Consider the following 17,934-nt stretch of genomic DNA (forward strand, 5'->3'; position numbering starts at 1 on the left):
TAATACAGATAACGAAACCATGCAAATCATTGTCTGGATTTACATCAACGGTGGAGGAATTGCTGTGGTAATAAACGAGGTGCATGTGCATGTTAACTGAGAGTCCGAGAGTCAAGAGTGAGAGTGAGGAGAGAGAGAAGAACAGGCTTTCCGTATGAAAAGCTGAGCGAGTGAGTTAAGTCTTTCGTATCGGTACTCGGTAATAAAGCATTGTCGCCAAGCAAAAGATATCTGACGGTCGACAATCAATTTAAGCTGGCCTGTCGAGGCCATCAGATCACCCTGATCGGGCCCCAGAAGGGGTACAATCCGCAGGTGACGTAATCTCCAGTTGCTCTGTACAGTGTGCTCTATGTCCGCCCCATCGGTGGCTTACACGTAAGATGCTATGTGGGTCCAGTCATCCTACATGAATTAGAGGGCCCAATGAGTAAGATAGGGATTCAGCTTATGAAATAGAATAATGTTAAAAATATTAAATTTGTAGATTAAATTTTGTAAACTGAATGATATAGAAATTGATAATTAGATTATTATTTAATCGTTGATAAACGTGCTTATTTTAAAACACTTATACCACTTAATACTATGATCAAATAGTATTCTACTCATTTGTAAGTGAGAAATATTAGATTCAACTCTCGTCCAAGGCGAGTTTGAACAACATTATTGCTAGCAATTGTAAGGCTAAACTCACCTCATCCTCCTTAGTGTAGATAATATAGTTTGTTAAAAAAATAAAAATAAAAACACTTATGCAATGCATATATTTATTTTTCAAACGATAGATTTTGTTAAATTAAATATCGAATGAGTTCGAACTCAAACCATCATACAAGAACTTAGCTTATTTCCATCATTATGGTAAAGAGTCAATTGCACTTACGCAATATATTCAATTTTAGGGTTTGGTTTATTTTTCATTTTGTTCTTAAGTTTTACATTGCGCGCTTTTCGTGCTTGAAAAATATGAAAAAGTATATGGGATAAATAATGAATGAATAAAAGTGGTGGGAGGGAGCTAAAAAAAAAAAATCAATGAATAACGAACAAAAGTATAAAGTAAAAGCCATTCAAAATAGTCTTTAGTTTTGGAAAGTGATTTTTGCATGCTATTGTTGTTCTTCTACTGTTTAAAATTGTCTCTTAATTTTCCTGTGTTTGATTCAATCAAAAAGCATAAATAAACTCTGAATTTGCAATTAGAGAAATGGTGTAAGAATCCTTTGGTTTATTTATTTATTTTGCGCCTCTTTTCTTAACATATTTTTTCAAAATCTCTTTCGCCATCTTTTGTCGACTCTTACTCATCTTTGTTTTCCTCTATACAACAATAAAAACTAAAATAAACTTGTTATCAGACGGATACTATATATAGCTTATAATTATGAGGTTATAAATTTTTTAAACTTAGGCGAACGAGTTGAGTTTAAAATTCAAAATTAGGGTTATAAGTCATGTTTGACTACCAAACTTTTGTGTTTTTGGTGTTGCGAACATATTTAATGTCTAATTGGGCATCAACAAAATGTTTATTTGAAGAAAGGATTTCCTCCTATAATCAACGTTAGAGAGAGGTTTGTATCTCTCATGATCACCATAGAAAATCTCAACTCTAATACATCATGAGGAAGCGTGACAACAAGAAGAAATAAAACGGCAACCCTAACAATTAAAAAACTGAAATCAATGGAAAAGCACGATAAAGGTTTTAGAGTTTATGATTAAATCTATGAAAGATAACATCCCTAACACTGCATAAAGTTGGTTTTATAGACTACCACAATCCTAGGCTTGCAATAAAAAAAATATAATTAGAAGCAAAATACAAATATAACAAAATGTTGAAAATATCTTCAAAACTTAAAAAATTCAAATTTTGAAGATATTTTCAACATTTAGTATTATGGTTTAATAGTATTCTTATTCACTTGTAAGTGAGAGGTTTTAAGTTCAATTTTCGTCAAATGCGAGTTTGAATCATATTATTGTTAGCCTATTATGAGGCTGGATCCACCCCTCATTTTAGTATTGATAATATCGGTTGTTAAAAAAAAAATATTCAAATTTAGCATTATGCCTAAAAAGTCAATTGTCATAATATATGAGGAGGTTGCACCCATAATTAGATTAAGATCTTCGAAAATATCAATCTCTCATTAAAACTGGAGGTATGGGATTTTTTTTTTTTTTTGTTGGTGTGTGTGTCAATGACTCAATAACCGGATGCAAGATTGGATATTTGATTTTGTCATTTGAATTAAATGCCCTACGTTTTTGCTGATAAATATTGACTTTTTTTCATTTCGAAGAATTTAAGTTTCAATTGATTAGGTCATTTATAGCCTAATTGTTGCTTAAGAAAATTAAATTTCCTTATAATCTGAGCTTTTGGTTTATGTTTAATATAGTTATGTACCTACATTTGTAGAACTATAAGTTTTTTTTTTTAATTTTTTTTATATATATGTACCTATATTTTTTTTAACAAACAATAGTATCTACAATAAGAGGACGGGGGAGTGAGCTATGCCTTATAATAGGTTTGCCCTAATAATGTGGTTCAATTTCGCCTTTGACGGGAATCGACCCTCAAACCTCTTACTTACAAATAAAGAAGAATACTACTAAACCATAGTACTAATTGACATATATACGTATATTTAGGTACCTTGAATTTTAAATAGCTATTAATTCGTAGAACTAATTATGATAGTATTTTTTTTTTCCAAAAGGAATTATGGAACGTATTCAAATTTTCTTATAACGACATTTAAAAATAAGAAAATTTGTAGAGTTAATTAATATGATGTGTGCAAATGACATTTTATTGTAGTAGTGAAAAAATAATAAACAAATACTTCATATTTTTAAAGGAAAACTAACAAAAAGTCTAAAAAAACTGCTCTTTTTATGAAAAGTCCTTTTTAAAGATATAGTAAATAGGGCCAAAAAAGATATAAATGTGATTTTTTGTTAAAAGTAAATAGTATCGGAAGTATTTTATTAAACATCTCTATTTTTAATCCGATTCTTTTATAATTTCTACATCAAAATATTTTTATAACGAAAACAACATATTAATACATTAAAAAATCTGTTTGAAAACCCATGATTTGACAATACGCTCATAAATGGTGAATAAATAATAATTGCTCAGAGTAGAGAATACTAGAAAAATTATTTAAGCAAAATCTATAAACGGGTAAAATGTTCCTAGCAAAAAGCACACACTTTGTGCATGTGAACAATTTCTCTTAATAAATGCATATTTTTTTAATATTACATAATTACTATTTTGTGTTTCTTATATAAATATTATGTATCAAAACTGAGCAAAGAGCACACACTTTGTGTGTGTTTTCTTGATAATAGTATTAGCATAAAAGCACACACAAAGTATGTGAGAAAACTTTTATAGGTAAATTACATAAAACTACCTCAACTATTGGGTCAGTCATAGTTTCACATCCCATCTTTAAAAAATGTCAATTTCATACCTTATCTTACGAATTTGTGACAATTGCATACCTTCCGTTAGTTTGTCTGTCAATTCTTCCGTTAAATAGTGACGTGACTTAAAAAAATTAATAAATTAATAAATATTAATTAAATATTAAAAACTATAAAAATATATATATATTTTTTTTTGCATGGGACCCCTCCTTATCCCCTCACCCTTTCTTCCTCCTCTTGTCTTTCCTTAACCCAAAACCAAAACCATCCCAAACCCATATCCCACCCGCCCCAACATCTCCCTTCCCCCCACCACTGCTATTTGATGCACCAGCTCCTACAACACCTGCTGCTACACCCAAACCCACCACCCTTACTCGCCACCGCCACCAGCCACAGACCTACTTCTCCAAGCTCTCGCTATGGAGTTCTACCTCAACGCCTTGCTTGACCGGGTTTCCTTAACCCAACTCGTTGACAACCCGCGCCGTTTCGAACTCGCTCATGGTCGCCATCAAATGGTCACAAGCCAACGCAGCAGTCCTCGATCTCCACCATTAAAGCGAAGCTTCATCACCTGATTTTATCGATTCTCGATGACCAGATCGTTAGTCGAGTCTACACCTAAGCAGGTTTTTGGAGCTTCGAAATAAAGTTCGCAATTTTATGCCCTTTTTCTCAAATTCTCATATACCCGTGCTCCAGAGGCCACCATCCTCTCTTTCTCTGCAACTTAGCCGATTGCTCGGACACGGGTTATCCGACCCGAACCGTTTTCACTCACGGGGACGAAAATTCAAGGAGAACATGAGAGGTTCTCGAGAGAAACAGAGGGTGGAACTAGTGGCGGTGTTGGTGGTGGCGGGTTGGGGTGGTGAGGGAGGGAGGGAGATGTTGGGGCGGGGAGGATCTGGGTTTGGGTTGTGGGAAGACGGGAGGGGGAAGAAAGGGTGAAGGGATAAGGGGTGGGTCCCCATGCAAAAAAAAAATAATTAAATGATTTTATTTTTTGAGTTTTTAATATTTTATTAATTTTTTTAAACCACGTCACTATTTAACGGAAGAATTAACAGACAAACTGATGAAATGTATGAAATTGTCATAAATTCATAAGATGAGGTATGACATTGACATTTTTTAAAGATGGGTATGAAACTGTGAGTGATCCAATAGTTAAGATAGTTTTATGTAATTTACGTATTTTTTATTTTTGTTTTTGAGATAGAAAGAGAGAAAAAGAGAGTGATAGAGAATGTGGGAGTGAGAAGTTTTTTTTAATTTTTTAAATTAGAGATATGTTAGGATTACATGTAGGTGAGGTTTTGAAGAAAAAAAACAGCAAAATTTGATTGTGTGAAATTACATTTCTGCCCTATATTTCTTATTCATGTTTTGTTTTAATTAGAGTGTTAAGCTGATAATTTCATATGATTTTGGTTTGACAATGAGTGTTTTATTAATTAGTAGAAATTAGCATATGAACACACACAAAATGTGTGAGAAATATTTTTATTTTTGTTTTTGAAATAGAAAGAGAGAGGAAGAGAGTGATGGAAAATGTGGGAGTGAGAAATTTTTTTATTTATTTAATTAATTAGAGATATGTTAGGATTATATGAATGTGAGACTTAAAAAAAAACAAAATTTGGTTATGTGAAATTAGATTTATGCCCTATATTTTTTATTCATGTTCTGTTATTATAATTTCATAAGATTTTGGTTGATAACGAATGTTTTATTAATTAATAGAGATAAATAAATATAAAATAAAATAAAATAAAAATGAAAACTATTTTAGGGCAATGGTACGTCTGTAATATGGAGTGTTTCCTAGGACCACCACATGTTTCCATTTTTTTTTACCTCTCCAACTCCACTAGAAAAGGTGGGTGAAGTTTCGGTTCATGGGACCCTTTCTTCCGAATACAATATTCGTGAAACCATTCACGGACGCGAATTTTCTCTCCGTCCGATCCTCTCGCCGCTAAATCCAACGGCTGCGTCGGCTGAGAACTAGTACAATTACCTCAGTACTACTGCCTCCTTGCCTCCCTCCCTTTCTCTCTCTCTCTCTCTGCCCTCAACGTCAAGGGCCTTTTAACCCCAACTATTTTTGCCTCCACAATAATTGTGCTCTCACCTCCAAACTTCAAAAACTCCACCGGAGACAAAGAACAGGATCCAAGCTCTACTAGGTCGGTCTGAGAAGATCCAAGAAGCAAAAAACTCCACAGGTTTTTAGTAGTTGCTTAATTAATTAACGAACTTTGGTTCAACCTTTTCTTTTCTATCTATAAAGTGTTTAATTTGCCAACTGCAGTTCTTCTTCATTCATCTAGTACTGTGTCATGAAGATGATCTACTTCTCTTTCTTTGTTTTTCACTCCCATGAATTATTTGTAATTGTTTGTAGCAAGTGAATAGTTACCATCGTGTGATTAATTACTAATATATAATTAAGGAAGCAACTGTTTTTGTGTGAATTGTAGCGCACTCAACACTTATATGGATAAGGCTGCGAGTAGGGTTGGCGCTAAAAACTCCATTTTCTGGATCTAAGTTATTATTTTCTTTTGTTGAAGTGATGAAATGGTAAAAAATAGTTTTCATTTTTAAGCGATATGGAATTAGGGTTTCATGGGAAAGAAGACGTCGTACTGTATGGCGATTTTGTTGAGTAATTTTTTTTTTAAAATTTTTTTTTAATTTTTTTTTTTTTTTTACGTATGATTTTTAAATGCAGGCTTTTATCTTAATCTTACTCGACTTTTGAATGAGTGGTGGTTAATTGTATGCAGGTTTGTGATTCAAGGTTTTGCTGCCGACAGAGTTCAAAGCTTAACAGCAAAACCACTGTTTGTGGGAAAGTCTCCGCAAGTTCAAAGTTTATCCCTGACAACTACTCAAGGTAAACTTTTATTTATTTTCTTTTATATTTTGCTCCTTTTTATTCACTATTTTCTTGGGGAAGTCATGCATTATTTTCTTGGATTTATTACAGTGCTTGGAAATGGTTTTTTCAGCTTGATTGATGCGGATGCTAGAAGACATGCATGTGTGCTTTCATTTTTGTTGAGGAAACCAATAATATTGGAGCAATTTTTCGAGTTGGAATGCTTTATAATAATTAAGGGGAAAAAAGTAGTGATCTTGGTGAATTTTAGTGGATGGAGATGAGTGGCTTTAGGCAAGAATCACATGTTGCACAGCAAAGCCGGAGAGATAAGTTGAGAGTTCATCAAACTTCAAGCCCATCTCACCATCTCGATAATTTACCCAACAATTCTGGGAAGTTACCACTCCACCCAGGACTAAACCCAGATATTGTGCAAGTTCGAAATGTGAGGAATGCGAATTTGCTGTACGATCCAACAATGTTTTCATCTGAAATGCTTAATTTTTCGATCAATGCAAACGTTCCGTTGTCAGCTCACAGAGACACAATGGCATGTCATGATCAAGATCTAGGTGCAGCTCAGCCCGCCAGTGAGAGTCAGAATTTTGGTAATTGGAGAAGTACTCTTAATCAACCTCAAAGCTTAGATTGGGTGAATACTTACACAAGTGGATATCGGGATGTAATGCAGTCTAGTTTAGCCAACCCATCTGCTGATCAAATTTCTATTCATCATGTTGCCCAAGAGCATTTGGGAGGAGGAACAATGCATTTTTCGTCTCCTTCGCTGAATTACGTTAATACTCTCCAAGATGTTGTTACTTCAGCTTCTCAAGGGAGGCAGCAGGATCAGCTAGAATTGGCTTCAACTGTCCACCAAAGATTTATTGAAAATGAACTTGTTCGCGTTCCAAGCTACAGTAACCCACCAAACACACTGCGGTTCAATAATGGTAGTAATTCTTGGATGGATCGGCAGCCTATCGAGAACTGCCATCGGAGTAGTGGTGGTGGACTAGAATTTAGTATTGCAAAGAGTGTTGATGAAGAATTGAGGACCGGTATGAGTAGTGATTCCAACCAACAAGGGCTGTCGCTATCACTCTCATCAAATCCACCATCTAATAAACTGCCTGTGGCTCAATTAATTGGGTCTCAAGATTTACATGTAAGCACTGATGATCATGATGATCATGCACTTAAGGATCTTCAAAATTCGAAAATGGGGAAATCCTCTGGCGGATACTTGTGTTCCATAACAAAGCCATCTGTTATTAGCAAAGCTTGTGGTAAATCACTTCAGGACATTGTGGGGACTTCTAATACTAGCGTTTATCGGAACACCGGTCCTCTTGGTCCTTTCACTGGATATGCAACGATTTTGAAGAGTTCAAAGTTCTTGAAACCGGCCCAACAGCTACTGGATGAATTCTGTAGGGTTAGTGATTCAAAGCTACTAAAAACAAGTGAGGCATCTGAGAGGATGTCCGGAGATGTAAGTGCTTCGGCCTCGGTTTCAATATGCACTGAAGCTGTTAGTGCAATCGAAACTGAAGTAGTGGCTAAGAGGAACAACTCTGGTGCATCTTTCTCTACGTTTTACGGTTCAAACGAAATTAACAGTGATGGTGGAGCTGCAAGCATATCTTCTGAGTCCTTTCGGCCGAAGTACCAACAAAAGAAAGCAAAGCTCCTATATATGCAGGAGGAGGTTAGTGATGTTTTAGATGTCTCCCTTCTAATTAATTTTTCACCTTTTCAATGAGTAGTATGCAACATTGGATCTTGATAATAATGCGGTAAAATGAGGAGGTAATACTTGATTGGTTATGAGTTGCATTGGAAAAACTTCATGCATGCTATGTATTTTTTAAATGGATTCAGTTAAACCCTTATATGCATGAGTGACTTAACAGTCATTCTGCACTTTTTTCAGGTGTGTTTTTTCCTTATATTTGTACATTCTTGAAGTGTAGAATGATTTTTTTGGAGTGTTAACGTCCGTTAAACAATAAGAATTTTTTTTTCTGTTTTTTTAATATTATAGATCATAGGGAAAGGAATTCTTATGATATAGGTTATGATGTGCAACATTCTTTTGGACATTTTAAAATGAGATAGTTAATATATGAAAAAGCAATTTTTATAGACTTTGTTTCCTTGATAATTGGCTTTTAATTGGTTTAGAGTACTTAATTGATTAACAAGCTTTCTATTTCTCATCCCTAAGAAATTGACCACTGGTTCTGTGCACTTTGCCTAGTGCAGCTAGATCTAGCTTGCGTTTTTTTTGGGGGGGGGGGGGGGGGATGATGTTGTGTGGAGGGTTGGTGATGCATACATAATGGCTATCGTCGGTCCGCGATTATGACATGATTAGAGTTTTACAAGTCATGTTGATTTGATGGACATTGACCCCCCATTATATAATTTACCAGTCTTTAATTCAGGATTATATTGTAACACTTACGGTTCCTGATGACTTAAATATTAGCCAGAGAATGTCATCTTTGTGCCATAATTGTGAGATTTGGCAACTTAGTTAGTCCCGGTATCCTCTTGGGGTGAAGACTATCCCACCACATGTTTAGAAATGCAGGTCCTGGACTGTTGATTAACCCCATAAATAGCAACGCAAGTCTTTACTCTATCAGGTTTAGTCATCAGAAAATGACAATTATGTTCCTTAGATGGCCAGTGCGGACACACACATCCATGCAAGTTCTTACGTGCTGATGGCTATGAGCATGCAAGTTCTTGCTCACGTACCATTAGATCAATATCCAAATGGCATTTGTTGGCATTTGAATATCAACTGTTGGATTGTAACCCAATGATTGATGAACATTAATGTCATATTAGCAAGTTAATAGGTGATCAAAATTGTATGCATGTGAAGTATAACTCATACTTGGATTTAAGTCTCCTATCTGGCTTGAGTTCTATCGCCATTTTCAGTACAAGAATAACTGTATATTATGATAGCATTTCTCTTCCCCTATTCAAGGTTTGCGAGGGAAGATATTATGGACTTATATATTATATTCTGACCATTTTATGTTGCTTGAGTTTGTTGTTTCCTTTTGGTTATATACATCTCCAATTGATGATGCATATCAAAGTATAAGTTATCCATGTTGCTCTCTAATTAATGCTTCTCTATATTCAGTAATGAGCTTGAAAACGTTGATTGTTGAAATTAGCTAGTGAGGTTTTGAGTTAATTGTTGGAAGTATAGCTAGTCTTTGTTGACATTCTGAAGGCCTCATTTTGAAGTCATATACTTGATTTGTCTTAGGAGAGGAAATATGTCATGTTCACTTGACATGCTTAAATACGGTTTGTTGCATGTAAATACCCAAATAAAAATTATGCTCACAATTAACAACCAGAGGATTTTAATAGACAACGGTATTATGTGTTTTTGCCTAAGCATGATGAGAAAGTGAGTTGTACTATATATCTTCTAAATGCTTGACTTCCCCCATTTTTATTTTTACCAGTTTTCGTTTTCTCTAGGTTTTATGCTCATGCACTTTGATTTATCATGTTTTAATAGTAAAAGTACCATGAAGATAAATTTTCCTTTTGCGAGGTGTTTCTAATATGTTGTACTTTGGTAGATTGAACTCTCAAGTCTTCATTTTCATGGTTAATCGCTTTTTTTCTGTATATATAATTACATGTTGATGTAGGCTTCACATGCAGCACGTAGGACACCTAAATAAAAAAGATGCATGTGTTTGTAAGAAAATGTACATTGAATAAATTTTAATCAGGAAAACAAAAATTTGGGATCACCTGCGCACATCTTTATTAGATCCACTAAATTGAAGGGAAAAGATATTTGCATCCTTTTTCTCCCTTTGCACACTTCTATTTATTTATGTCATTTTCTCCTTCTAGATTATTCAATCCAAAGATCACAAATAAATAAGAATGTGCAAGTAAAGAAGAAGACTCTACATAAATCGCTTCCCAAAGTGGACTGTTTTCCCTAATGTCCAAATCATAATTATCAATGGGTTAACACACTCATTATCTTCACTGCATGTGTAGGGCCCTGGGAATTAGCTTGATTTCCAGTTAACAGTTGATACCACTTCTTGTCCAGTCACTTCCTAGTAAAGTTGAAAACCAAGTTGTCTTCTTGAAATGGACGACGACCACATTATTTGGTTAAAAAGAAACACCCTTTCTGACTGCTGACATAATTTTCAAGTTGGTTAGCTATCATCCTATTACTATTATTTTTCGTACTTTAATACTCAGAAAATTCAAAACTTTTTGTCTCAATGAATTTGGAATGTTTCTTTTCATTGTGAATCATTGTTGGTCCATCAGTAATATTATTGGTAACACAGTTGTGAATTATCATATTATTAACCATGTCTTGTAGAACCCAATTACAGGGGGCTAATAGTGTGATCGCTAAAGTGGTACATGTAATTTTGTACCATTAAGTAAACTTAGTGGATATATGTTATTGATTTGTAAGAAATTATCAACTGATTTGAATTCCCTTTTGGTAACTCTGTTGTGGAGTTGAAGGTTAGCAGAAGGTACAAGCAATATCATCAACAAATGCAAATGGTGGTTGCTTCCTTCGAATCAGTTGCCGGTCTAAGTTCTGCTACACCTTACATATCCATGGCTCTAAACACAGTCGCAAGACACTTCAGGTGTCTTACAAATTCCATCAAGGACCAGCTCAAGCACATAAGGAAGGCTTTGGGAGAGGAAAATATGTCATCCGCTGTAACTGCTGCTGTTACTGCTGGATGCAGTAGTAAAGGTGAAAAAAATTTGGCCAAGCTAAAGTACATGGGCCTAGGTTTTCAAAAACATACGTCGTCTGGCGGTGGGTCTCTTGTGGGTTTCTCTGAACCCCAACAACACGTCTGGAGACCCCAGAGAGGCCTACCTGAACGTTCAGTAGCCATTCTACGAGCTTGGCTCTTTGAGCATTTTCTTCACCCGTACGTACCCATCTCTCTCTCTCTCTCTCTCTCTCTCACACACACACACACACACAATCGGTCTTTTATTTTCGTGTGTTTAACTTTCTCCTTTTTTTTAGGTATCCCACGGACACAGATAAGCACATGTTAGCTACTCAAACGGGTCTATCTCGAAATCAGGTAGGGTCACCTACTTAATATCTAATTGTCCTGTCTTAATCAAGTTGATTTTTTCTGTTTAGTTAATCAAATTGAATATGCAGTTAGCAAGATTTGAATTAAATAAATAGGTAGCCTGTAAGAAAATTAAAGCAAATTAGTAGATAGTCTCATGTCGGTCATGTTCACAGATACGAGACTTAGTTGGGGATCAACATGGCCTTTTTTAGATGTATGTAGGTCTGGAAAGTAGTTATCTTATGGCCATTTCAAGACCGACATACATTTATAAGTACTTACATTTAGGGTTTGTACATTATAGTGTATCCTGCTATGGTTCATTTATAGATGTTTAGCGCATATTTACACTGGTAATTCATAATGAGTTGTGTGCTTACTTCTTCCTTGTATATCAAGTAATTTGCATACGGGTTATGCTGATAATGACATAATTATGAACCATAATGCAGGTGTCAAACTGGTTCATAAACGCCCGAGTGCGCGTTTGGAAGCCCATGGTTGAAGAAATACATATGCTCGAAACTAGAGGAGGCTCCCACGAAGCTGGCCAAGATCCTATCAATAAGGATGGAAATTCTGCAAATGAAGGCACCAGCAGCAGGCCAAACAATGATCATCAACTAAGCATGAATATGATGCCCGATAGGCAATTAGAGTGCTCAGGAGATGCAGAGCAGCAAAATCAGGAGATGAAGAGGTCTAGATTGGAGTGCCAAGTTCCATCAAGCATGGACGGAGGATTGATGGGTTTTGTCCCATACCAGCGAGGAGGGTTTGAGGCTGGGGGACTTGGAGCCGTGTCCCTCACATTGGGTCTCAGACATGGGGTAGAAAGTGCCCAGCAGCAGCAACAATTGCAGCAACAAGAGGATCAGCTGCGGCGGCAACTTGGAGGTCAAGTGGTACGTGATTATGTGGGGTAATTTACGACACATAAGTAACGGAAAATAAGGAAAAGGTATAGCTCTGCTAGGCTCCCATTTTGGTAGGCCGTGTTAGAAAAGAAACTAAAGATTGGCAATGAAGTATTAGGTTTAGGAGGGGAGGATAAATTGTGACAGAGCTAAGAGAGAGGAGCCTGGATAGAATTTGGATGGAGTGAGGGTTCTAAGTAACAGTTCCATTATGTGGTAGAATGTTTTCATCACTATTGAAATTTGAAATATCGACAGGTTGTGAAAATATATTGGGACATGAACTATGAGAGTTGTGTGCGTCCTAGCAAATGATCAGAAAAACATAGTAACAAACAAGGAAGTGTTAAATTTTTGTACGTATATAAATAATCCACTGCATGCCGAATTCTCAATGGACCTTTGCGGACTTTTTAGATTATTTCTCTTCCCTTGCCAATGAAGAAAATCTTAAATGGGTTTTATCGGGTAATTGGGTTTTTGAGTTTGGAATTACACACATTTGTTGGGCATGCCAAACTAATGGATTTAACCTCAAATGAATAATTTTATGGTAGAAATGATTTCCACTCTTTAATATTTTACTGTGTACTCGTTGTTTATGTTTTTTGATTTGCTTTTTATTTTTTTATATTTTTTGGGTATATTGATATTTTTACATTAAGGGGAGGAAGAGTTTGGTTAAGCCTAATTTGGCATCGAATTTGTCATCCACGAGATTCGAATCTAATACCTATCATTTCTAAGTGAAGAGAAATATCACTAGACTGTGCCATTTTTGATTTGTTAAATCATTCTTAAAAATTATAAAGAAAATGAAATTGATACTTGTATTTGCAAATCATTCAATCCGTTTCCTAAGAGGAATCCTTTTTATGAATACCGAAAAGGATTGTTGGGGTTACTCACCGTCTGGTTCAGCAATTGGTACTGTTTATATTTCAAGATTCTCATTTAAGTCATCAAAGCACAAATTCAACAAAATAAGAAGAGGGCTAATACTCACACCCCTCAATGCTATCTTTTTATCCACCTTATATTCTCACCTACCATAAAAAGTTAAAAACACATAATACTCTCTTTACACCCACAATTATTCCTAGAATGTCCTTGATACATTTTTTCAAATATTTTCCCACAGAAAACAAAAATTGAAATTCAAAACCACGCCACCCGACCCAATTCAATGGCAACCCCCTTCCCACCGCCAGCCAACTTTTTCTATCTAGAAATTTGGAGGAAGAGAGGGCCCTTGACATGGCCCATTTCAATGGGAACGAGGAAAATGAGCGACATTCTCGGTCGAATCGATTGTCGATTCTGGACTGGTAAGGATGATTTGGGTTGAGGTTGAGTTTGTTTATTAGTGGGTTCAATTAAGATGGAGAAAAGAAAATATTAGGTTCGGGATGAGACGCCAATACGGTGAATGATGGTTGCCGTCAATTGGACGAGGTGGGCATGGCTCTTCACTTTCCTTCTAATTTTCAAATTTTTGTCTTGTTTTTTCTTCTAATTTTAACAAAGCAGCAACTAGAGCTAGCGTGTTGATTGCATCCGCCATTTTTTTTTTCACGACCTCTGATATCCTTCTCTTCAAATCTCTCTTTGCCTTTTGGGACTTCTCCTCCATATTACAGATAACAGTGTTTTTTTTTTAATTGGAAACAAAATGTTGAATTTATGTGAACATTTAATTCACACTCAATAAGAAATAGTTTTACCATTTAATTATCATCCTAAACATTTCATCGTTTTTATTGTGAACAATGTGTACACAAGTCGGCACATTCGTTTATAGGTAATGAGTCTTTTACTTATATTTGTGGAGCAAAAAATTAATATAAAAAATTCTAGAACTGACACGTGGATTTTTAGCTGCAAGAGACGAAAATGCCCTTATTAAAATTAAAGACAAAAACTAAACATGAAATGCGAGAGGATTTTTTGTCTATTTTCGATTGATCCACTGTCAGCTTTGATCGATCACCCAGAACTCTTCAACACTTATTCTCTGCTTCTGTCATAAATGCGAGAGGATTTTTTTGTCTATTTTCGATCGATCCACTGTCAACTTTGATCGACCACCCAGAACTCTTCAACACTTATTCTCTGCTTCTGTCATAGTTGAATTGATTGCCACTTCCATATTTGTATCCAACATTCTAATTTTGAGCCGTAAATCACAACAATCTCCATCTCGGCAAGAAATTAGCAGACTTCCAAATCAAATACAAATTGGGATAACAAATACAAACGCCAAGTGATCACCAAATTCTTTCGAAATTGATATCCGCCATGACTTAGTAATTCCAAATGGCTTCAAAACATGAATTTTTCTCCACCTTTCTCCAAAAATTCCATTATATAAACTAGAAAATAAGAGCCAAAAAATCTATGCAAAGCTCGAAAAAACGAACTGAAAATGTGAACCGAATGAACGTTGCCTCAAAGACATCCAAAGGATTCAGTATTCAAACTCTTAAAATCATCCTCCCATCGAAATTTTTTAAATATCAAATTTCGCTGACAATGCAGAAACCTTCATAATAACCGACAAACAAAACCCATGCTGAAACTAGGTTCTAATCCCACTTATTGTACTTTTATGCGTAAGCAGAAGAGAGTTCCAACAAAGTACCAAGTTTAATGTTGTAGGCGAAAGCGAAGAATTTCAACCTTTAGATTTTATAAGCGAAAGAATTCAATGATGTTGAGACTCCCAAGTGTTTTCCCTCAACTAGTGTCCACACGAATGAATTTCTGATTGGTGAATCAGGAAGACGACAATCTGCTAATATCTTCTCCTTAGGTGGTGTGGCGGCAAAGGGAGTGGGTGTTGTGGTTTATTTTTCAATATCTTTGAATTGAAAAAACTAATTCCCCTTTATCTAATTTCTCCTTGCGAATTTTGAATTGTATTCTCACATTAGGTCTAAAGACTCCCTAGGCTTATATAGAGAACAATTCCATAAGCCAATAGGATTACAAATTAATCCTCCACCACACATATGTGCCGCAAGCCCTTGGAGACCTTTAATTGGGCTTTCCGCACCTCCTTTGTCACTGGGCTTTAGCCCGATTCGTTTTTATTTTATTTATTTATTTATTTTGATATTTTCTTCAGAATGGACTTCCTTGTTTTATTTTAGTTCAAATAACTAACAATAGTAAGCCCAAACAATTTATATCAAATTTAGTCTTCACCAATGTTACCATTCGATATTATTCTATTGTGTGTGACCTTGTAGATTCCAACTAAAGCTAGCAGTGGCTAATTTGATTATTCTAATTTTACATAATTAGAAACCATTCTAATTCAACCTTGTAGGAATATTCACAAACCGAATAGTAACATCTAGCAATGGCCTACGGCTACCCAGATTAGTTAGGATATGTTTGAATTCATACAACACATATTTTGAACCTAAGTTATGGTTACAATGAATTCAGTTCCTTTGTCTACTATATTTAGATCATATATTTCAGAGCATGAAACTATTATCAAACTTTTATAAATATGATTACCTTGATGTAAGACTTCTATAGATAGATCGTTAAGGGCTACATGATTATTTACCTCCATGATTTCCTAAAAGGTGACAAATTCCTTGTTCTGCATTCATATATCTTTGCATTAATGCACACGATCTCAAACCTTTCACTATAAGGCTCCACAAGCTTCAAGGTGAGGCCAAAGATCATATTCATCAACACAAGATAAGTAATGATGTCTCAGGTCTAAGAACTAGTGCATCCATAGCCCAAAAGTGTTGTACGATTGGCAAGTAGATAATCTTTCATTCGTACACTTCTATGGTTGGTCAATGATTAGTGAACTCGATCTCATAAATGGTTACCTTTGTGTCTATTTCATGCCATTATGTGCTTACTATGAGATGCACTACTGAATATGATATTAAATCAACCTTTATGGGTGATCGATAGTGCATTCAATCACCCTATGGCTAGGAACATAATTTAGAACTTAAGATCTATAGGGTGCATATCTCAAGATTGAAACTTCTTCACGATCCCGTCTCTACAATTTAACGTAATTCTTTGACTCATCCTAATCAATAACAAACTTCCTAATCAGCTATTAGGTTATGTGCTTGATTAACGGATGTTCTCACTTGCCCTTGTCGTCAATGACTTGACATTGGGTTGCCACAAATAGCCAATTACATGATGCCATGTCAATTGCTTTTCGAGCATATTCCAACAGCTTCCACCTCTGATTGATCGCCCAGAACTCTTAAAATTCTTCTTCTCTGCTTTTGTCATCGTTCAATCAATTGCCGCTTCCAGATTTGCATCCAACACTCTAATTTTAAGTTATAAATCACAACACTGGGGTATCCTAGTTTGAGATTGCAGTAAAGTCTCAAATAACAAACACTGAAATATAGACCAAATGGACTCATTGCAGAGCATTCTTGTTACATTAAATGCTTGCATAGGCATTGGAGGCGAAAAAGTGATTATGAGAAAAAATGAGGTAAACGGTAGCTTGGGCTGTATCATTTGTGGGTCCATGGTCAGGCGGCTATAACGTTTGTCCAGCCACTAATTGTGTTGAAATCGTCTGATTCTTGTGGGGAAACAAATTTAGTTTTGATCCCTGGAAAGTTGGGGCATTCAAACTTTCAACTTCTTTTTGACATAGGTAAGGTAAATTTTCAGAATAAATATGAAAAACATAAGAGTATTGTTTTCAATTTTGCAGTCCTAAAAGAATACAAAATGATTTCAAGTGTGTTACACGGTTTAATATGCATAATTTAATTAAAGTGGTGAGGTAATGAATTTAGATTAAGATAGATGTAGTCTTCGATTTTCTATCAAGGTAAAAATAAAAAGAGTTGCATGGTATTTTGTGTATTTTTTTTTTTTTTTTTTTACATTAGCATTCTATGTATCTTGAAGGAGGAAAGTAACCTAAATAAAGCTTACCATATATATGTTATATACTTTAGTAAAATTTGATTCAAGTTTCATTTTTTCTGGCATTGAGTTCCTCTTCATCATCTTCGATCTTCCTTTCTAGACTTTAGCTTCCAATATACATTATACGTTTAGTGGCGGAACAAGACTTCCATTAACATATAATACTTTGCGTCATGAGTTTTATTTTTCCTCAAATTTGACATTTCTTTCCCTTCCAAATATCTTGGACAGCCACCGTATCTCAACTATTCCATTTATGGAAACATTTTTCAATTCAACATAAAACATGGGAGAATTGCAGTTGGACTTCTCTTTTTGCCCTTTCGGGGGAGCTGCATATATAGAATATAATACAAAATCTGACTATAATTCAACTATTTATTTAGGGAGAGGATGACTTAGTGGTTGGAGATGAATTCCATATTCGTATTTCACACGACACGTTCTGGGTTCGATTTATGGCAATAGTGAATCGCATGATGGTGTCTAGGAAGAGATTGAAATGTCTCTATGAGTTTTCTCGACCTCTAGAATAGTGGATTGTCGTTACGAAGTAACCAGCTTGTCCCTTTTTGAA

The 17,934-nt window shown here is 35.3% G+C and overlaps 1 protein-coding gene across 3 annotated transcripts; it reads left to right on the plus strand.

The window, feature by feature from the left end:
• The first annotated feature begins 5,388 nt into the window (after window positions 1–5,388).
• On the plus strand, window positions 5,389–12,799 carry LOC137743513 (BEL1-like homeodomain protein 9). 3 transcript variants are annotated; one of them, XM_068483419.1, is made up of 6 exons: window positions 5,389–5,690; window positions 6,255–6,364; window positions 6,458–8,063; window positions 10,898–11,331; window positions 11,433–11,493; window positions 11,943–12,799. In XM_068483419.1, exons 3-6 carry the CDS (start codon window positions 6,624–6,626, stop codon window positions 12,414–12,416), a joined length of 2,409 nt encoding a protein of 802 aa, XP_068339520.1. In that variant the 5' UTR covers window positions 5,389–5,690; window positions 6,255–6,364; window positions 6,458–6,623; the 3' UTR covers window positions 12,417–12,799. The 3 variants fall into 3 exon arrangements, with proteins under 3 accessions (XP_068339520.1, XP_068339522.1, XP_068339521.1); XM_068483421.1 differs by having other exon boundaries at window positions 10,904–11,331; XM_068483420.1 differs by having other exon boundaries at window positions 6,480–8,063.
• Window positions 12,800–17,934: the final 5,135 nt, after the last annotated feature.

This window comes from Pyrus communis, chromosome 8 (genome assembly GCF_963583255.1).
Source record: "Pyrus communis chromosome 8, drPyrComm1.1, whole genome shotgun sequence".
Classification (NCBI taxonomy): domain Eukaryota; kingdom Viridiplantae; phylum Streptophyta; class Magnoliopsida; order Rosales; family Rosaceae; genus Pyrus; species Pyrus communis.